The following is a 22231-nucleotide window of genomic DNA, read 5'->3' as shown; positions in this document are numbered from 1 at the left end:
CAGGACCTCGACAGCAGCTCGCTATCCAATGCCTTTCTCCTATCATGGTTGGGGGCTCTAATGTATGCCTTCCCTCCAATCCCAATATTCATCAGGGTCCTTTCCAAGATCAAGAAGGATAAGGCACAAGTCATTATAATCGTGCCAGCTTGGCCTCATCAGCATTGGTTCGGCATGCCCATGCACGTGGCAGTAGCAGCTCCGTGGGCTCTCCTTGACCATCTGGACCTGCTCTCCCAGGATCACGAGAGAAGTCGTGATCTTCTCTCCACCTCATGGCATGGATGCTCCGTGTCTAAGCTCCGAGGAGCAAGCCTGCATCAGTCAGGTCCAGCAGGTTCTCCTGGAAAGCAGAAAGCCCTCCACTAGGGAGACCTACCTTGCAAAGTGGAAGTGCATCTCCTGCTAGGCATCAGAGCAGAATATCTCTCCGGTCGGCGCATCTCTGCAACCCATCTTGGATTACCTGCTGCATTTAAAGCACCACAGCCTTGCCTTTTCATCAGTCAAGGTGCACTTGGCAGTCATATCGACCTTCCCCCCTCGTGTCCAGGATAGATCAGTGCTCTCACATAAGATGACAATCAGGTTCCTGAAGGGCCTCGAGAGACTGTTTCCTCCAGTCCGAGAAACAAAGGGTAGGTATCAATGGTCAGTTTTCAGTAGGGAGAGAGGTAAATAGTGGTGTCCCCCAGGGGTCTGTTCTGGGACTAGTCCTATTCAACATATTCATAAATGATCTGGAAAAAGGGGTAAACAGTGAGGTGGCAAAATTCGCAGATGATACAAAATTACTAAAGATAGTTAAGACCCAGGCAGACTGCGAAGAGCTACAAAAGGATCTCTCAAAACTGGGTGACTGGGCAACAAAATGGCAGATGAAATTTAATGTTGATAAATGCAAAGTAATGCACATTGGAAAGCATAATCCCAACTATACATGTAAAATGATGGGGTCTAAATTAGCTGTTACCACTCAAGAAAGAGATCTTGGAGTCATTTTGGATAGGTCTCTGAAAACATCCACTCAATGTGCAGTGACAGTCAAAAAAGTGAACAGAATGCTGGGAATAATTAAGAAGGGGATAGAAAATAGGACAGAAAATATGTTGCCTCTATATAAATCCATGGTATGCCGACATCTTGAATGTGCAGATGTGGTCGCCCCATCTCAAAAAAGATATATTGAAATTGGAAAAGGTTCAGAAAAGGGCAACAAAAATGATTAGGGGTATGGAATGGCTTCCATATGAGGAGAGATTAATAAGACTGGGACTTTTCAGCTTGGAAAAGAGACGGCTAAGGGGAGATTTGATTGAGATCTATAAAATCATGACTGGTATAGAGAAAGTAGATAAGGAAGTGTTGTTTACTACTTCTCATAACACAAGAACTAGGGGTCACCAAATGAAATTAATAGGCAGCAGGTTTAAAACAAACAAAAGGAAGTATTTCTTCACACAATGCAGAGTCAACCTGTGGAACTCCTTGCTAGAGGATGTTGTGAAGGCCAAGACCATAACAGGGTTCAAAAAAGAACTAGATAAATTCCTAGAGGATAGGTCCATCAATGGCTATTAGCCAGGAAGGGCAGGAATGGTGTCCCTAGCCTCTGTTTGCCAGAAGCTGTGAATGAGCAACAGGGGATAGATCACTTGATGATTACCTGTTCTGTTCATTCCCTCTGGGGCACCTGGCACTAGCCACTGCTGGAAGACAGGATACTGGGCTAGATGGACCTTTGGTCTGACCCAGAAGGGCCATTCTTATGTTCTTATGAGATCCGGTTCCCCAATGGGATCTCAACCTGGTCCTCTCCAGTCTCACCAGTTCTCCTTTCAAGCCTCTCATCTCTTGCTCTCTTGCACCTGTCATGGAAGGTCGCATTCCTTGTAGCCATTACCTTGGCGAGGTGAGTGTCTGAGATTAAAGCCCTCACTTCAGAGCCCCCGTATACAGTGTTCTATAAGGACAAGGTGCATCTGCCGCCCCATCCAGCCTTCCTGCCAAAGGCGGTGTCGCACTTCCACGTCAACTAGGATGTCTTCCTCCTGCTGTTGTGTCCAAAGCCTTACACGACCAATGAGAAGCGGTGTCTGCACACTCTAGATCTCAGGCGCACCCTGGCTTTCTATCTGGAGCGCAGCAAGCCCTTCTGCAGATCGACACAGCTCTTTATCACAGGATGAAGGGCCTTCTGGTGTCTTCTCAGAGGATTTCGAACTGGATCACCACCTGCATCTGTACTTGTTACGAGTTGACACAGGCAGTGCCTCCACCGATAGTGAAGGCTCACTCTACTAAGGATCAGGTGTCTTCGGCTGCCTTCCTGGCCCATGTCCCCATCCAGGACATCTGTAAAGCCGTGACGTGGTCATCGGTACACACTTTGGTGATGCATTACGCCATCTGGGTGAGGGCAAGCCAGGGATGATGCTGGATTTGACAGAGCTTTGCAATCAACACATCTGTGAACTTCTACCCACCTCTGAAGGTACTGCTTGGGAGTCATCTACAATCGAATGGACATTGAGCAAGCACTCAAAGAAAAAACGGTTACTCACCTTTCATAACTGTTGTTCTTCTAGATATGTTGCTCATGTCCATTCCATGACCCACCCTCCTTTCCCTCTGTCGGAGTTCCGGCAAGAAGGAACTGAGGGAGGGAGGGGGCCGGTGGCGCCTTTATACCGGCACATATGCTCACTGTTCCAGAGGGCGCCAGAGCCAATCCCCTACGGACACCAGTGCATGTAGCGAGCACTCACACCTACAATGAAATGGACATGAGCAACACATCTCGAAGAACAGTTACAAAAGGTGAGTAACTGTTTTTTATGGATGCTGTGAGCCTGACTTGAACTCGTGATGGTAGATCAGAGAGCAAGGTGAGTGTCACTTCTGCTGTGACAACACTACCCAGGTTCTGAGCCAAGCAACAAATTCAGATTAGGAATCTTACCCTCTAGTTCCTCTGATTTTCTCAGGTGTTGTACATCTGCAACCTGCTTCTCTCCCCCTCCCCCACATTAACTTTAATGGAAGTAGTGGGTGCCCTGCAACTCTGAAAATCAGACCATATGGGCAACCATTACAACATTACCAGTTCCACTGGAGAAAACTTTAGTCCCTCTATATGAACCAGGTTTAGATTCACCCTGCCTTAGACTGAGGGTCCCTAGAGAAAACTATTCCTCTGCTATTTTCTCCCTAGTGGAATTTAACAACACACTGTGTGCTAGCAAAGTAATCAGCCAGGATGAAGAAGAGCAATCCCACCCTCCTGAGGCTGCCTGGCTGTTGCTTGCTGAGTGAATGGCCTGTGCTGAAGTTTATGGTGGGTCTGTTCAATTCCAGGAATGGCCTTTATGGTAGGCACAGTGTTCAAGCTGGCTGTGTGCAGATGATGAAGCCACAAGGCTATGGGCTAGTCAGTTTGTTACTCAATTTGAGCCAGTCACCTCTGAGGGCCTGTTCATTCAGTAATGGTTTCCAATTAAAGAAACTAACAATATCAGGCATGTGGGGCACACTCTTTGCCATATCTTAATGTTTTACTTTCCACCCCTTTGTAGAGACACAGTACCTGAAATTATCAATTGTTCTGTGCCTATCTCAAGAAAAAGAGGTTTCCCTGATATAAAAGGTATCTCTTTTTCCCCCTGGAATTTTTAGCATCTGAACACAGGCAAGGAGGCAGGTAGCACTGCAGCACTGAGGAAGGTCTCCAGCCGGCTACAAAGTTACACACTTCTTTATTCATTATTCATCCATGCTGAAAGTGGCAACACAAGGCAGAAGTTTCAGGGAGAAGACGGGAGGGTGAAGGGTACTATTATAAGACCAGAACAGCAGTTCCTGGCCAGCTTCTCTATTACTGAGAGAGATTTTTACAGATACTTAATCAGAAGCAAGAGTCTCAATACAGAAGAGATCTGAAAGGGCAATTTACCCTTCATTTCAACATGATGCTCAGTGTATGCCTTGTGGAGGGGATGCTGCCGGGACACCTACTAAGCTGATCGGTTTTAGGGGTCCAATGGGAGTCACCCATGATCCATTTCTATCCCAGTGGGATGTTGGTGGTTTCCCCTTCATCTCTTCTCATGTTTCTGTCCTGCTGCTCCCAACCTTTGAGTGTCTGAGAAAGAGAGTTTTATTTTACTTATTTTTATTGTAAAAGCTCCAAACCAAAGAACACCCATCTAGGGCTCTGAGTGTCTTGACATAAATGTATATAACACAATAACAATACAAGGAGTTACAAACAAAACTCAGTGTTGTATAAAACCAGGGCAGAGGTATGTCCGGCTCCAATTCTGACAGAAGTTGCACATTTATCAGTCAGGCTGGTTAATAGTCACAGAGTATTATTCTGCTAACTCTTAGATTGGTGATGTTAGCAAGTGGCTGCCAAGAGGGAATTAAAACTACATTGAGAACAGCTGGGTTGGGAGAAGTAAAGAGTAGTTGGTTTTCTGTCCTACTTTGGGGATACTCATGGCTCCTGATTCAGGCACAAATGTCACTTCTTTCCCCTGGTCTAGGTTAAAACTTGGACTCTGACATATAGTCTAGTTTCCTTTGATTCTGGTTCTTGGGAAATGCTGTAGGGAAGAAGTGAATATTACAGTGCAGCCTGAAGCTGAAAGGGAAGGACTCTTCCTGATCTCTTTTGGGAGGGTGTCCCAGGGTCTCAGGCCTGCTGAGGAGAAAACTCTGCCTTCTGTGACTCTCATCTGTATCTGGGCTTAATAATTATACCAGGAGGTTGTCCAATGGTGTTAATTATCTATCTACTATAGAAATTCATCTGGCTCCAGCTGTGAATATCTGAGTGCCAGAGGTATCCAGCTGCATGGGGGGGACTCCTGAAGGACAGTCAGTCTTTGAAATAAAATGCACCCATCTCACTGAGGGCTTTGAATTGGATCCCTAAGTGCACGGGGAGCTAATGCTGGTTGAGGGGTACTGGCATGATATGCTGTCATGGGCCTAATCCATTTAGGAGACAGACTGCTATCCGGTACATTATCAGTAGTTTCTTCATAAATTTCTTCTTTAGGTTGAGCAGGGGTGGCTCTAGGAATTTGGCCGCCCCAAGGAGTCATGCCTGCGGGAGGTGCACCGGAGCCACGGGACCAGCGGACCTCCCGCAGGCATGACTGCACACAGTTCCCTGGTCCCGCGGCTCCAGTGGATCTCCCGCAGCTGCGGAGGGTTCGCTGGTCCCGTGGCTCCGGTGGAGCATCCGCAGGCATGCCTGCGGGAGATCCACCCCAGCCGCGGGACCAGCAAACCGTCCGCAGTCATGCCTGCGGGAGGTTCGCTGGTCCCGCGGCTCCGGTGAACCTCCCGCAGGCATGACTATGGAAGGTCCGCCGGACCTGCCTGCCGCCCTGCCGGCAAAATGCCGCCCCAAGCGCACGCTTGGCGCGCTGGGGTCTGGAGCCGGCCCTGAGGTTGAGGAAGAGAGAAGTACAGCTGTCTAGCCTGAAGGTGATGAATGCGTGGACCACTATGACCACGTGTTTTAGAAGAGAGAATGGAGTCTTCTTGCTGCTGGTTGTGAGAGAAGGCACCTTTAGTGACTATTGTTTGATTCTTCAGAATCAGTGATCAGTGTAGCTCAGCCCCAGAATTTTTCAGTTTGCAGAAAATCAACAGGCAGATGATGATTTTCTCAGGTTTTTGGAGTTTTTTATTATCCAGAATTATTTGACGACATTTCCCATGAATTTCATTTATGACTTGCTACATGAAATATGAAATTGGAGTTGAGTTGCTTAGTAGGGGTTGGCCACATAATTCACACGTGGCACTTTATCTGCTCCCTGATTGGATAAGTGTCACCTTATCATCCAGTTTCTTGTGTGCATATTCAGGGAAAATGAGTTTTAAAATTGCTTTCCTCAGGTATTCAAATGTGCAAGCTTAAAATTCACTTTACACTAGCATTTGTGCTAATGAAAAACTTTCAGACAAATACAAAAAGGGTGTGAACAAAACAGATGCAGATTAATTTAAAAATTATTGCACATTATTTGCCCAGGTATAGATACAGAAACTGTCCTGGAGGTGGGAGATTCTTGTATCACTAGGTAGTGGGTCCCAGTTCCCTGGGACCATAGAGGACAAGGACAGGAAATGTAGCATAAATGGTGAGGCTAGTGTGCACAGCCTGTATCAGTCACTCAGGCATTTGCTGCAGTAAGGTGGGATTCCCAGCTGCTGCCCTTTCCAGGATCCCTCAGCTTCTCTCAGGCTTCTCTCTAGCCTGAGGAGGCGGTGGGTTGTTGAGCACCAATGTATTTATTTTTATGTTGATAAAACAGCCCCCAGGGGAACCTTGGCTACAGTTACAGTCAGTGTGGTCAGACCAGCTGAATCTGTCCAAATCCTTCAGCAGTAGCAGCTGGGAACAGGACTCACTCGGGTTTCCACACTTTGTCGCTGATTCCTCTCCTCCATACCACTAATCCCATTAATTCCACTCTTCATTGCCACCCTTCTGGCTTTCTCTTGTTTCTGTGACTGACTGCACATGTGGTTTTGACTTTGAAAAGTAACTTCAAATGGGCACCTCGAGTGACCTTCGCTTCAGACTGGCCTGGCTGCTCAGGGTGTGAAATACCTCATGGCACCAGCGAACTGCTTCTGATGACACCTCACCACTAACCCTAGCACAGGAATATACTAATGCAAACACATCCCCATAAATCCTTTCAGAACAGGCTAGCTATCTGATAAACTTACTGAACTGCTTAGAGGGAGCAGTGGTCAGAACCCCAGCATCTTCCACATAGACCAAAGCTCCTCCAGCAGAACCCTCCATCCTGCGCACAGCCTGTGCCACCAATGGTTATGACATTCTGTGAGCACCTCTTTCTGCCCTTCCTATAGTGCTCCCTTCCTGTAGCGCTGCCAAAAGGGGATTAGCAGGAAACATGATCTGCCCTGTATCATAGGAATTTGGAAAGAAGCAAGGCTTGATGTGGTGAAGGGAGGTGAATCCCACTGTTACGTTTCCCTTTTTGAGTAGATGGAGGTCTGCTGTGATTGCAAGTATTTGGTTTCACATCTGTTCCAAGAAATATCCTCCTAAAACCATTGTCCTTTGAAGCATCCCAAAGCTATCCAGGGCCCCTTCCCTCCCCCCAGTCCCCTTCCTACAATCTCAGGGCCATAGAGAAGCAGCTGACTCCCACAGGCATGAAAAGATGGCAGATGGAGAGCCAGAGTCACTGTTGATCCTGGTACAGTAGTTGTGGGATTATTGGCCCAGAGCAGTGCAGAGACTGAGCCCCTAATACCAGTGCACAGGGACCAGAAGAGAGTGAGGTGGTAGTATAACACCTTTTCTCTTAGTCTATTTCACATTGTTGCATGGAGAAGGAGGGCAGAGTGACTCTGTAACTATTAGTGAGCAGACATCAGAGGCCCTACCCATGTACATTACAGTAGCTTCACAATGAACTTGGAGCTCTAAAACTAAACAGCGGTGCATGATTACAATTGTTTCTGTGTTTATCCACCTATCTGAGTCGTATGGGAAACTCTCATTAATCCCAACATAATCTAAAGCTCCTTTCTGAAGGCAGCATTTTTCTAAGCCCTCCTCAGATGATGTTAACAGGATAATGTCAAACTCAGCCGTCACCTCTCAGCTAGATCTATGGGGCTGTGCTCACTTCTAATTAAACAAAAATACACTTATTCCTAAACTCGTGAGAATGGTCTGCCTCTTGCACTTCTCGTGCCTTTGTTTTATGAGAGGAAGAAGCTGTTTCCTGTTATCTCCTGGTTGAATGCTAATAAGAGGCCAGTCCAAGCCTGGGGAGCATTTCAGGTCTGCTGAAAGCAGACATGGGGCTGGGGAAATAGGAGAGGGAGGAGGGGATGGTCTCTTAAATCAGGTCCCCTGTTGAAAGCTGACTTGGAACCCACCCTGAACTGTAGGAGCCTAGAAGAAAACTTGTAAGCTGGAGAGGCAGTGACCTCTTGTTTGAGCCTTCAGAATAAGAATGGTGTGGGGGACTGGCGAGGGGGAAGGTTGCCCTGCAGCTGGCTGAGCTCTGTCAGTTCTCAGTTTTGAGGTGGTGGGGACTCTACCCATGATCTCACCTTTTTGGAAGTGCCCTTCAGGATCAATCGTGCAAAGATTTGGAGAACTCATATGATCCCCCGGCTCTTCTTTGAGGAATGTCCCTGTAAGTGCTCCACTTTAGGTGAATCTGCGCCCCTGTGCAGGGGCACCAGAATGGGTGGGGTGGGGGACCATGGTCCCATCACTTTTAAAAGTGGGAAGGCACTTTTTTACTAGTTGTGAGGGGGAGGGGGCAGAGAGGAGCGAGCGGGGGGCGGGGTCTTGGGAAGAAGAGGCAGCACGTGAGCAGGGCCTCGGGGGAAGAGACAGCACAGGGGTGGGGCCTTGGGGAATGGGCGGCTTGAGGGCGGTGGCTCAGGGAGAAGGGGCAGCATGGGGGTGGGCCTCAAGGGAAGGGATGGCATGGGGAGCAGGGCAACAGTTCGGGCACCGCTGCCTCCCCCCCTTTTAGGGAGCTTCCTCTGCTCCTGCCCTTGCGCTTGTAATTGGAGATTTTTAGTAGCAGTACCTGGTTGGGTCACACATGCGCTTTCCCCATCTTGCACTACTTCTGGCGGTTACATAGCATTGTGCGACCAAACCCCTGCGCCCTCCGTTCCTTCTCTACTGCCCTCGGCTTGAGATGGAGTACTTGGCAGCACCTCTGAACTTTCTCTTTAGTCTAGTTCTAACTTTAGGGTACCAGTTCATAACCCAGTTAGTTAGTTAGTTCATAGTTAACTACACTACCTCTTTCCCATTTATTTTTCTTTTCTTAAAAAAATATTCTTATCTTAGGAGTTTTAGTTCTAGTTATTAGTATACCTTTTAGCATAGTATAGTTACCCTCCCTCCTGGGAGAAACCCTATTCTAGGGGGCCTGGTCAGTTCCCTGGGGTTTAAACATTGTCTTACTTGCTGGCCGTCAGTCATGGTGTTGGACAGGCATTCACAGTGTGTCTGCTCTCTTGGTGAGACATGCATTTCACAAAAGTGCTCCCACTGCCACAATTTAAAAGCCTATGCCAGGAAGGCAAGAGACCTACAGTTAAAACTCATCATGATGGAGAAGTCTCTGTGCCCGGCATCCAATCCTGGATCACAAACCCCTCTTGGACAACAATCTCCAATGACAGTGTTGGAAAGACGTTCCCCACTACCCTCTCAGAGGCAGGAGCACCTCCCCCCAAAAGGCAACAAAGAAATGGGCTCTCACATCACTATCACGAGAACCCACCAAAAAGAGAGATTTCCCGACCTGTCAGACCACATCAGTACCAACTGCACCGAGAGCCATCCATCTTGGAAGTAGCAGGACCATCTGGTACCATGGGTACTGCTCAAGCAAAAGATCCTAAGCGGGTTGGCTCAGAAAAAGGCAAAAAGGGAAACCTACCTTCCCTGCCTTGGTATTGCTGGAGCCGCTCAAACATGCGGCACCAAGCATCTCAGCAGCACTATAGTCTATGCCTCCACCTTCTGCCTCCACAGCGCATGGTGTATGACCCTCGGCACTGACAACTGTGGTAAAGCCATTGGTATTGCCGACAACATCCTCCTCGGTACTGATGTTCTTGGTACTGCAGCAGTTTCTCCGCCATAAAGATCTGGTCTCCTCGGCACCGACCTTACTCCATCACACGCAGTACCATGCCAACATACCACACCACCCAAATCAGCTCCTCCTTTATCCAGAGACGAGGATGATGATGATGAAGGGGAAATCTACTCCTTCCATCACTCCTTGCCTATCCACACAGCTACCAGACCAGGTCCACCAGAACACCAGGAATACCACTCCAGACCTGAAACTCAAGAATGGTACGTACACCCTTGGATGCCACCACCTATGCCATTTCCACCACAGTGTCCTTACTGGGATCCATGGCAGCGTACTGCCAACGGTATCCTAACCCTCCCAGTCCACACAGGGAGATGTCAAGGCGTGGTAATGTGCAAGACATCATGGCTGCAATCCTCAGGAATTCTGAAAGACGTCCAAATAGATAAATTCATGGAGGATAGGTCTATCAGTGGCTATTAGCCAGGATGGGCAGAAATGGTGTCCCTAGCCTCTGTTTTCCAGAAGCTGGGAATGGGTGACAGGAGATAGATCACTTGATGATTACCTGTTCTGTTCATTCCTTGTGAAGCACCTGGCATTGGCCACTGTCGGAAGACAGGATACTGGGCTAGATGGACCTTTGGTCTGACCCAGTATGGCCGTTCTTATGTTATGTTCTTAAGTAAAAGTGGAAGATCTTCCATTCTACAGAGAAAAACTTTTCTCTGCCAAAACCAATGAGATCCTCCCCTCGATGAAAGATTCCCAAGTGACTCTTCATATACTCAGGATATATACACCTGCGATGAAACGGAGACGTTACCAGTCATATCAGCACAGCAGAGACTCCTTGTTCCCACACAAACAGCAACGACTATACGACCCCTAAAGGCACAGACAAAGGTCACAGAGATATAGAGCATCTCAAACCCAGTCCTCTACGTCATAATCCACATCAGTCAAGCAACAATTTTGAAAATTTGGTTGAGGTCTAGATGACCTCCCTCACCTGACAGCATGAATACCAACCAGGTCTTTGGCCAGTGATTACGCCTTTTTTACCATGTCTGGGCATCAAGCACTATGGACCAATGGATTTTAGAGATCGTAAGATGAGGCTATGCTATCCCTTTCACCTCCTGCTCACACACCCTACTACCCTCCCCGTCCCTCTTCAGGGACCCTTCTCATGAGCATCTGCTACAACAAGAAGTAAACCATTGTGATGTTGCAGTCTATATAATTTTATAAAAAAATATGCCAATAAGTGAATATAATGTAACTGGAATATGCTTCATGCAAAAGGTCTCTTGTAAGGTATCATTACAGAGCTTATAATCTACTGAGTGTGATCATCCTATTTGTATAAATGTACCACTCTTGTATCTGAAACTAGAAATATAAAATATAACTCTGATGGCCAATTGTAATTATGCAAAGTGTGGGCCATTAATGGTGGTTTGGACTCTTGATGACTCCCATTAACCAGGACAATTGTCTGCAGATGGGTGTGTTTTACCTATAAGTTTTCCTGTATATGTGTGTGCTGGCAAGTGGGCAATGAAGTCCTGCAGTGACATGTGATCATGTCCCCTGAACTGGAATCCATCTTTAACCTGGTGTCTTTCCATTGAGAAGGAGGGGTGGAAACCCAGAGAGGGACAAAGAATTCCCGCCTTATGCAAAAGATGTATAAAGGGGTGAAACAGAACAAAGGGGAGAGAGGAGCCATCATGAAGAATCCCCTAGCTACCACCTGAGCTGGAACAAGAGCTATACCAGGGGAAAGAATTGTTCCCAGGCCTGGAAGGTGTCCAGTCTGAGGAAAAAACTTACTGAAGCATCTCTGAGGGTGAGATTATCTGTATTCAGTTTGATTAGACATAGATTTGCACATTTTATTTTATTTTGCTTGGTGACTTACTTTGTTCTGTCTGATACTACTTGGAACCACTTAAATCCTACTTTCTGTATTTAATAAAATCACTTTTTACTTATTAATTGACCCAGAGTATGTATTAATACCTGGGGGAGCAAACAGCCGTGCATATCTCTCTATCAGTGTTATAGAGGGCGAACAATTTATGAGTTTACCCTGTATAAGCTTTATACAGGGTAAAATGGATTTATTTGGGTTTAGACCCCATTGGGAGTTGGGCATCTGAGTGTTAAAGACAGGAACACTTCTGTTAGATGCTTTCAGGTAAACCTGCAGCTTTGGGGCAAATAATTCAGACCCTGGGTCTTTGTTGGAGCTGACGGGAGTGTCTGGCTCAGCAAGACAGGGTGCTGGGGTCCTGAGCTGGCAGGGAAAGCAGGGGTAGAAGTAGTCTTGGCACATCAGGTGGCAGCTCCCAGGGGGTTTCTGTGATCCAACCCGTCACAACCATCTTCTTTAGTTAGGTGCCGTGGAACTAGTTCCTACACAACACAAGGGGAAGGGATTCTACTCCCATTACTTCTTAACCCAGAAGAAAAACGGAGACCCATTCTAGATCTCAGAAAGTTCAACAAGTTTGTACGAGCCCCCAGATTCAAGGTGGTCACAATCACCACAGTAATACCAGCACTGGAAAGGGGGGATTGGTTCTCAACCCTCGACCTACAAGACACCTACTTCCACATCACCATACATCCCGCTCGCAGAAGGTTCCTCCAGTTCACAGTGGGAAGTGACCACTACCAATACAGAGTTCTATCATTTGGCCTTTCCATTGCACCGAGAGTCTTCTCAAACCCTTGTGGTAGTGGCAACACATTTGCGCAAACAAGGGATTATAATATTTCCATATCTGGACGACTGCCTACTCAAAGGCCCCACTCGATCAGAAACAATCGAAATCACTCAAAGGACAATCCATCTCTTCCAGAATTTAGGGTTACAGATAAATGAACAAAAATCAATCCTATTTCCGGTACAACAACTGGACTTCATCAGAGCCCACCTAGATGCCATAGAGGCCAGGGCATCATTACTGATTAACAGATTCATGACACTGACCAACCTTATCTCAGTAGTCATGAATAGGCCACAGATACTGGCACATACCTGCTTACTTGAACAGGAGCCTCACAATGCCACCAAAAATCAAGGAATTCCTACACTGGTGGACACAACCAGACAATGTATGTTCAGGGGTCCTCTTTCACCAGGATCTAGCATCCATGCTAATTACAACATATGCCTTGATTGGCTGGGGCGCCCACCTGGATCAGCATACAATTCAAGAGAGATGGTCTTCTATGCAGATTCAATTATACATCAACCTCCTCAAACTATGTGCGGTTCACAACGCCTGTCTTCACTTCCTCCCATTGATAAAGAACAAAACACATGGTGACTGAAAACATCACCTGTATGTTCTATATAAATTGACAGGGAGGATCCCGCTCTCACTCCCTATGCACAAAGGCCATAAAGTTTTGGAACTGGTGCATAAACCACAACATACACATTTCAGCATCCTACCTCCCCGGTTACCAGAACACGACAGTAGACATATTGAGCAGACAATTTTCCCAGTATCATGAATGGGAACTGAACAACAGAGTCTCACAATCCATATTCCAATGATGGGACCATCCAAAAGACAGTAGCTCTTTCACACAGCTGAGTCTACAGATAAACAAACAAAAATCAACGTTCACATCCATTCAGAGACTGGAGTTCATCTGCAGTCCACAAGATATGTTCGCACTTCCTACCCTTGATCAAGGACAAGGCTATAAAAGTGCTGACAGACAATGCTACTTGTATGTGTTTTATAAAACGCCAAGGAGGGGCACAGTCACACTCCCTGTGCACAAAAGTGATGCAACTATGGAACTGGTGCATCCGCTACATCGACATCTCAACCTCTTACCTACCAGGATGCCAAAACATCACAGCAGATGCACTGAGCAGAAAATTTTCCCAGGACCATGAGTGGGAAATGAACACCAGGGTACTTTAGAACATATTCAGATGCTAGGGATTCCCAACTATAGATCTCTTTGTGAAAAACCAGCCAAGTGCCCTTACTTCTGCTCCAGAGCGGGACTGAGACCATGATCTCTTGGTGATGCTTTTCTCCTCAAATGGGATACACATCTACTATATGCTTTCCCTCCAACCTCTCTCCTAGCCAGGATCATACACAAGATAAGGACTGACAACTCCAAAGTCATCTTGATAGCCTCCATGTGGCCCAGGCAAACGTGGTTTCCTTACCTCCTGAAGATGGCTGTGTGCCACCACACACACTTCCACTTCTATCTTATGTCCTGTCTCTGGGTGTGGGCCGGGTCTACCATCAGAACCTAGCAGGACTCCACCTGAAGGCATGGCTACTCCATGATTCCAAGACAATGAAATGACTGTTAGGAGAAGATAAGGGACATTCTTTTAAACAGCAGAAGGTCTACTACCTGGTATACCTACCTTCACAAATGGAAGAGATTCTATACATGATGGCAGTATAGGTAAACTATGGCAACTACCTCTCCTTTAACAGTGGTATTGCATTACATAGTGGAACTCAAGAAATTGGGTTTCTCGATGAACTCCATCAGAGTACACCTTGGGGCAGTCACGGCATTCCACAAAATGGACGAGTTCTCAATGTTCGCCCACCCTACCATTAAACATTCTCTCTAGGGTCTTCATAACCTCTATGCAGAAATATGAGCCCCCACTCCATCATGGGACCTCAGTCTGGTGCTTCAATGCCTTATGGGGCCCCCTTTTGAACCATTAGCAACATGCTCACTTCTCTACCTCTTGATGAAGGTGGCCTTCCTTGTCACTATCACATCCACCCAGTGAGTGGGAGAACTGGAGGACCTCATAGCACATCCCCCATACACAATATTTTTCGAAAATAAAGTTACCCTAAGACGACACCCCAAGTTTCTACCTAAAATAGTTTAATTGTTCATTTGAATCATCCCATTCATCTCCCGTTTTCCCAAATAATTAATGCGAACAAACAAGAAGCAACACTTCATATCCTAGACACCCATAGGGCACTAGCTTTTTACATTGAGAGGACAGAGTCTTTCAGAAAGTCACCAAAGTGATTTCTTCCATTACAGAACAATCTAAAGGAGACACCAGACCCAAACAAAGGCTGTCAAAATGGATCCCCGGCTGCATTGACTTTTGCTATTGCCATCATCAGATACAACCCCAACCAGGGACCCACACTCATTCTACCAGAGCACTCTCTACGTCAATAGCCTTCCTCGATAATGTGCCTATAATGGACATCTGCAAAGTGGCCACCTGGGCAACAGTCCATACGTTCACACAACACTATACCATAGAGCACACTCAGCATCAGAAGCTCTACTTGGACTTACAGTTTTATCAACCGCCATGCAACTCTGAAGCCCCTCCCTTCCACAGAGGGGCACTGCTCTACAGTCACCTAAAGTGGAACACCCACAGGGACACTCCTCAATGAAGAAGAGAAGATTACTCATCCTGTGCAGTAACTGAGGTTCTTCGAGATGGTTGTCCCCGTGGGTGCTTCACTACCCTCCTTCCTCCCCTCTACTTTGGAGTTTGTTTGCTCTAGAGGCTCTGCAGTAGAGAAGGAATCCAGGGAGGGTTGATCACACAGCACTATATAATTGCCTGAGGCAGTGCAAGATGGAGACCGTGCATGTGTGACCCAATCAGGCACTGTTACTAAAAATCTACAATTACAAGTGCAGGAGCAGAGAATCACCTAAAGTGGAGCACCCACAGGGACAACCATCTCAAAGAACCTCAGTTACTGCACAGGGTGAGTAACTTTCTCTTACTTCTACTGTATTGTACGTGGTCCTTTGGTACCTTGCTACCAATACAGGAATTGACTCTGCCCCTCCACTGAACTGGATGTCTTTTTGTGGCATTGATTTACTCTTGGTTTGCAGTAGAGAAATACAGGCCAAAAAATTAGGGTGAATAGGTTGAGAGTGTGGCAAGACTCATGGAAATTGAAGGAGGGAAGGACAGAGCCAGAGCAGGGAGAAGCAACTACAGCAAACAACCTGGGGAGTGGGGAGATGAATAAGGGGAAACAGATCTGGGTTTATATAGAGCACAAGAACTTTGTAGTTGTGATAAATGAAGTGCGGAGGAGGAGGGCTCCCTTTTATGGACACTCATCCAGCCAGTTAGCTATAAAATCCCTGTTAGTAGCTGTTCTCTACTTGCTTTACCTGTAAAGGGTTAAAAAAAAGCCCATAGGTTAAAAAAAAGGGGGGGGGGAATGGGGACCTGACCAAAAGAGCCAATGGGAGGTCTAGAACTTTTTTAAATTGGGGAAAAACTTCCCCTTTCTCTGTCTGTTGCTGTTCTCCGGAGAGAGGGAACAAAGCAGGGACAGGATCAGGGGCGGCTCTAGGCACCAGCAAAACAAGCTGGTGCCTAGGGCGGCAAAATGTAGGGGGCGTCCCCTGCCGCCGGGGAGGGCGGGGAGGCTGGGCTGGTGGACCTGCCGCAGTTATGCCTGCGGGAGGTCCACCGGAGCCCCGGGACGAGCGGACCTGCCACAGGCATGACTGCGGCGGGTCCCCTCTTCCCGCGGCTCCGGTTGAGCCCCCTCAGGCATGCCTGCGGCAGGTCAACCGGAGCCGCGGGACCACGGCACCCGCCGCAGTCATGCCTGCGGCAGGTCCGCTCCTCCCGGGCTCCGATTGACCTGCCGCAGTCATGCCTGCGGGAGCTTAACCGGAGCCGCGGGAAGAGGGGACCCGCCGCAGGACCGGGGAAGGGCGGCGCAGCGCACCGCGCTGCTTGGGGCAGCCTGATTTCTAGAGCCGCCCCTGGACAGGATTGAAACTATGCTGTAAAAAGCTTTAAAACAGGTATGAAAAATCATCAAATCATACCTAGAACTACTCATGAACCCCAGATATGTAGGTAGATCAGGAATGTCTAGGAAGATGCAATTAGGATTATTTCTTTTATTTCTTATCGGCTTGTGGACTCCTCTGTGCTAACCCTCAAATGCTTTTGTTTTGCTTGTAACCTTTAAGCTGAACCTCAAGAGAGCTATCTTGATGCTTAATTTTTGTAATTGTTTTTTTAAGACCTAGTGAAAAGACTAAGTTTTTAAGAACAGGATTGGGGTTTTGTGTCCTAAGAGGTTTGTGCATATGTTGTTTAATTAGCTGTTGGCAACAGCAAGTTTCCTTTGTTTTCTTTCTCAGCTCTTCCCCGGAGGGGGGGTGAAAGAGCTTGAGGGTACCCGACAGGAAGGAATTCCCAAGTGTGCCTTCCTGGGTTCAAAAAAGTGGGGGGGTTGCACTTGGGTGGTGGCAGCATCTACTCATCCAAGGTCAGAGAAAAGCTATAACCTTGGGAGTTTAATACCAGCCAGGGGTGGCCAGTATTAATTTTTAGAATCCTTGCAGACCCTCACCTTCTGCACTCGAAGTGCCAGATTTGAGTGAAATAAGGGGGTGAAATAGGGGGTGAATAAGGGAAAACAGATCTGGGTTTATCCAGAGCACAGGGACTTTGTAGTGGTGTTGGATGGGAAGGTAAATCTCTGTCTTCTCTGTGGCATGGGGCAGACAGTAGGGGTCACACTGGCCTCCCCAAGCCTGTCTCTCCTTCCTAGTGAGGCTGCTCACTAGCCTTTTCATGCAGGGAGATTTCACTCAAATGCTTGCAGCTGTGGGCAGCCCTTTTGTGTTACTTACCCAGGTAGGGTTTTGTGACATGGTGCTGTTGCTTTCTCGAGCTTACATAGTCCAGTAAGCCAAACTGGACTTGTGCCCAGAAAAGGTGGGGAAGGGGGCAGGTTGGTCTTCACTTGTCAGCTGTCCCTGTTTGCTAATGTCATCCACTCTAGGATATATATATTGTCTGTCAATTTACTTCCTTTCAGATTCAAGCTGTATGTTACCAAGGGAAGCATGGGCAACGCTGTAGGATTGGAAAGTCCCTCTGCATGGAGCCAAGAGAGATGAGTTTCTAGGGTTATCAGTCCATGTAGGAAGGAGGAAGGTCTTACATTTAAGACTAGAATTCAAGAGATTTGGTTTCCTAGCTCTGCCACAGACTCACTGTGTTAACTTAGGCAAATCACGTGTCCTTTGTGCTTCAGTGCCCTATCCGTGAAATGGAGATGCAACTTCCTTGTTGTACAGAAGTGCTCTGAGGATAAATTCATTAATGTTTATGAAGTGCTCAGATGTTACAGTCATGGAGGACATGGTAGTACCTGGATAGATAGCCAGACAGACTTGTGTTCTAACAACTCCTGGGAAGTGGAGGATAAAGGGATTCAGTCTGTTATACATGGTAACTCAGTCCCATGAATCTTTTGAGCAAAAAGATTCAGTCATCATAGTCTGGGGATTGAGACAATCTAATTCCAAGCCTATTTCTAAGGTTCCTTTCGCTAACAAGAAATCTCTCCCTCTTTATCACCCAGCACCCATTTGAGGATGGTGAACAGGCCAGCAACAGCCTGAAAGGGGAATGCCCCATGGATTTACTTAGATTGTTTAATATTTGTATTGCAGTAGTGCCCAGTGGTCGCTCTGAAGAAAGTGACTCATCAATTTCCACATATGCCTAGGAATGCCCCTCCCTGCATGAGCCTTCAAGACATCCAGGCACAAAGAACTCGTGAAATATGATCTCATGTTAGTGTATGTGGAAGGGCTACTTGTGTTACAGGGTTACATGCAAAAAGAGAGGCAAGGGAGTCTCTGTGGAGCAGGAGGATGAGTGCCGAGATTGGATGGATGGCTTGTGTGACTTCATTTCCCTTCCATTGCACTGGCATTAATATAGCAGGTGAATACAGAGGGACAATAGGATGCTGGATGCAGATTTCTGGACCAGTAACCAGTCCAAGTGCACATAATTGGCATTCTGGTTCCAAGTGCATTTATTTTTAATAAACACAGCTCCCAACAAGTGTTGTTCAAATCTAGGAGCAAACTGATTTCCTAAATGTACAGGTGTACGTGTGGTTTGCAGTCTGACAGGGAGTTCCAAATTTCTAGTGCTAATTACTTCTGCATCCACTGGGTCAGTGCAGTGGTGTTTTACACTCTGAATGCCCCTCTGAGGTCACTCACAGGCTTTGCTTTGTGTCTTTTCCAGCTCCTACTCGCAGTGATGGATTAACCCTGAGCACCAGGTGAGAAGCCCAGTGCACCGCTCCTGAGTGCTAGGCAAGGGATGAAGCAGCAGTGACTGCGCATCACACCACCATCCCTTTAACACCCAGATGAGGTTGACAGTGAGGCCCTGCTGCACATTCCAAAGAACTCTCTGAGGAGAGGAGAGAAGTTACATGTCTGTGGGAACTGGTGGTAAGGCTCCGAGCTGAGGGCCACCATTCCCTCTCAGAGCTTCTGCCACTGAGCCCCCAGGATTCCTTCTCCTCTCCCACACCTCCTTCCACCCACCAGCCATAGAGACACTCACATAAGACAGAGGTCCTCTAGCTGTCTGCATAGTGCTTCCCAAGGTCCAAGTTTGAAGATGAAGCCTCATCCACTCAGCCATTTCAGCCCATCCTAGTCCTGTAACAGACACAGTTCTCTTCCCTCTATGAGCACTGCTCACACCATATGACAACCAATGACAGAAGACAAACAGACCATGTGACGAGAGACATCCTCTTTGGCTGCCATCTTGAATTTTGGCAGGAAGCCATGGAAATACTCACTTTGAATAAAGTAATTTCATTTTGTTTGTATGGTTTATATTTTCAGTTATTTTAAAATCTGACTGTAATGTCATGTTGTTTCATTGCTGGAGGTTTGTATTTGGTGTGGCTTATTTTTGTATTTTACTTTCTCCTCCCATTTATTTCTGCTTTCTAAACTTTTTCATGATTGGCTGATGTTTCTAGAACCAGATCTGAAGCCCAAGGGACAGGTGGCTTCTATCAGCTGCAGCAGGGGCTTGTTGCACCACTCCAGTCAAAGTTTGGCTAATGCTATGAAGATAACTCTGCCTGCATTAGAGGAGTGCATCAGCAGCTGGAGATTGCATAGGGTTGAAAACCCACTGCTCCCTAAAATGCAGAGCAAATATCTTCAGGCCCTGCTCAGTTTCTAGGTTCATTAAATAACCAACAAGATTTTCACATATTTTCCATATTCTTTCTCCTATCAAACAGCCAAATGGAACAATTATAACAGACCATGTTCCCGAGCAACACACAGGCTCCTACTGTTTATATTGGACCCCACACTGAACAGGCTGCTAGGATCTGGTCTCTCTCCTTCCTGGTTACATTTGCCTCCCTATCATTCCTGCAGTACACACTGCAGTTCCAGTAATCAGTGCTACTAGGTCCTCCTCAGGTGCCTGGCAGACAAGTGATGGACAGGATGAAGGATATATCAGAAGAAAGAAGTCTTCCTGCTACTTGGGGTCTCTGCTGCTAGTGCTCTCAGGACCTGGTTTCCACTCTGCCTTAGTGAGGAGAAGTTGCTGATGTTCACCCCTCAGGCAATGCCTGGAAAAATGGAAAAACAAAGATAAGTAAGAGGGTCCACATCAACTGCTGTATCTGCAATGGCCACTGGCAGCAGCAGATGGCATGTGCCAGTAATGTGTGAAAACAGACTTCCAGCTCCCATATTAACTGGCTGCAGAGCCTAGTAGTGCAAGTGACCCTTCCCTTCTCTGCCTGTTTAATTTCTGATCAGAAGCTAGCAGGCTACCTCAGTTAGGCCTCAGGGAAATCAGAATCTCTATAGCTTCCCTGCCACTCACCCTAACCATAGAGGTTAGTCCTCTACTAAACACCACAAGAGCAAGAAGCCCTCACAAACAAAGCAGAGAGCCCAGCGCTCATGTAAGGAAGCCCGACAGATCTTCCTTCCCTGAGAAGCCAAAGAGAAATCCAAGTCCATCTCCCTTGGAGTCTCTGTGGAGGAGGAGAAAGTTCTTCATCCTCTTCAGAGTCAGATTCTGACTTTGAAATTGCCTCCCTGAGGAGTTTTAATGTGTAGTACATGAGCCACAGACCTGGAGGTGGTGGTCAAGGCTCTGAGCTGGTCAGAGTATTCTTTCCCTCCTGTTAAAGTGAAAGAATATTCCTGACATTTACAAAAAGTGTTTTACCCATTGTTTTCAATCTAAAGGGAAGATTCACTTATGTTTGGGGAGACCCTAGTGAGAAAACTTTGTGGTTATATTCAGTGAATCAGATAGACTCCCTAAGGAGAAGAGTAATATCTGGGCCTCCTCACTAAAAATCCATGCCAAGAGTGCAGTGTTCTCTAAGAAGAATGATGTTCCTTGGGAAGGGGCAACTTCTGTATCTGACCTGTTCAGACAAAAAATGGAATTGGCCTTAAAGAAAGCAAAGAAAAGACAGGCTCCTAAGCTCAGTACACTTCTACCCCAAAGCCAACAAACTTCTTTAGTGGAACATAACACCTTTACTGACCTAATTTCCACAGCTTGGATACTACAATAGCTACCAAAGGGAAGGAGTAAGTCTTTGGGCAAATCCTTATACTAACAAATAAAGTTACTGACTTCCTGCAGCCATGTCCCCAGGTTCCTTTGGAGATAGAATTAACTAGTTCCTCAGACAGGGAAAATACCAGACAAATGAGTTCCTTCCATCATTTCAAACGGTTAACAGAATTTGCCTCACTTTCCTCACGCTCAAGAAACGTTCTCTCCTTATGCCTCTGACCTTTCAAAAAGGAGATGATGTAAGCAAATGTACCCAGCACCTCACCTCTTCCTGTCTGTTAAGGACAGTTTGATGAAAGCCTTTTCTCTCTTGTTTCTAGTACCAGAAATTCAAGATGGAATCTCTTTGGCCTAATATCAGCTGGAGAATTCTTAGCATCCACAGACATGCAAAACTCATGTCTCCATATACCTATCACAAGCATCTCATGAGAAATACCTAGGAATGAAAATAGCAGCAGGTGCTGCTATAAATTGTGGCTCTGCAAATTTTCACAAAGATTCTGATTGTAGCCAACTAATGATGCTGGGTTGAAGGCAGTTGGAATTAGTAAAAAATAAAAATTACTTTAAAATGATGTATAGTCATCACATCGTGCTTATTGCTAAGGTATGCTACAGTCAGATTTTATCACCATTTCCTTTGTCCTACCTCTCCTTCCTTTCTATTGTGTTACACTCATTTCCTGCTCTTCAAGACACGGGTTGTGTCTTTCTATGTGTTTGTACAACACTTAGCACAAAGGGGTCCAGATTCTAATTGAGGTATTTGGGTATTATTACAATACAAATAATAAATGGTAATAATATAGTATGGTAGCAGGTGCCCTTCACTGGTAAGGAGATCAAGTTCTGTCATATTTAGATAGTTGGTAAGTCCATCTCTTCCAAAGGCTCTGGTTGTGGTTCAGAAAATGTTATTTTCTTTCACCCATGGGCTTTATCATAAATCATTGAGCGCACTCTGGAACTATCAGAGGATCTTGTCCCTTTACAAGCCTGTTTCATCACTTAGAAAGCCCACAAATGTTTGTCTCATGAAAGGCTTTAGGATATTGTTTCACTAGTGACCAAGACATCCTCTAAGTACCATACTGTCCTGCAGCTCCTTGGCTCACAGCAAATCTTTACTTTCTTCTGCTCT

The 22231-nt window shown here is 46.5% G+C and overlaps 1 protein-coding gene across 7 annotated transcripts in view; it reads left to right on the top strand.

Annotated features, from left to right (window-relative positions):
• Positions 1–19534, top strand: part of TTLL5 (tubulin tyrosine ligase like 5) — a 233541-nt gene extending 214007 nt beyond the window's left edge. For 3 of the 7 annotated variants that reach the window (XM_045014664.1, XM_045014666.1, XM_045014665.1), the window contains exon 34: positions 18745–19534. Coding sequence is in view for 1 of the 7 variants with exons in the window: in XM_045014669.1 (XP_044870604.1) it covers positions 18745–18785 (41 nt within the window). In the remaining 6 variants the exon portion in view is untranslated. The remainder of the gene's footprint in view (positions 1–18744) is intronic. The other 4 variants (XM_045014667.1, XM_045014671.1, XM_045014670.1 and 1 more) reach the window with 2 other exon arrangements.
• The last annotated feature ends 2697 nt before the right edge of the window (positions 19535–22231 follow it).

This window comes from Mauremys mutica, chromosome 4 (assembly GCF_020497125.1).
Source record: "Mauremys mutica isolate MM-2020 ecotype Southern chromosome 4, ASM2049712v1, whole genome shotgun sequence".
Lineage (NCBI taxonomy): Eukaryota > Metazoa > Chordata > Testudines > Geoemydidae > Mauremys > Mauremys mutica.
The sequence above is the reverse complement of the archived record's forward strand: the minus strand, read 5'-3'. Positions and strand labels throughout refer to the sequence as shown.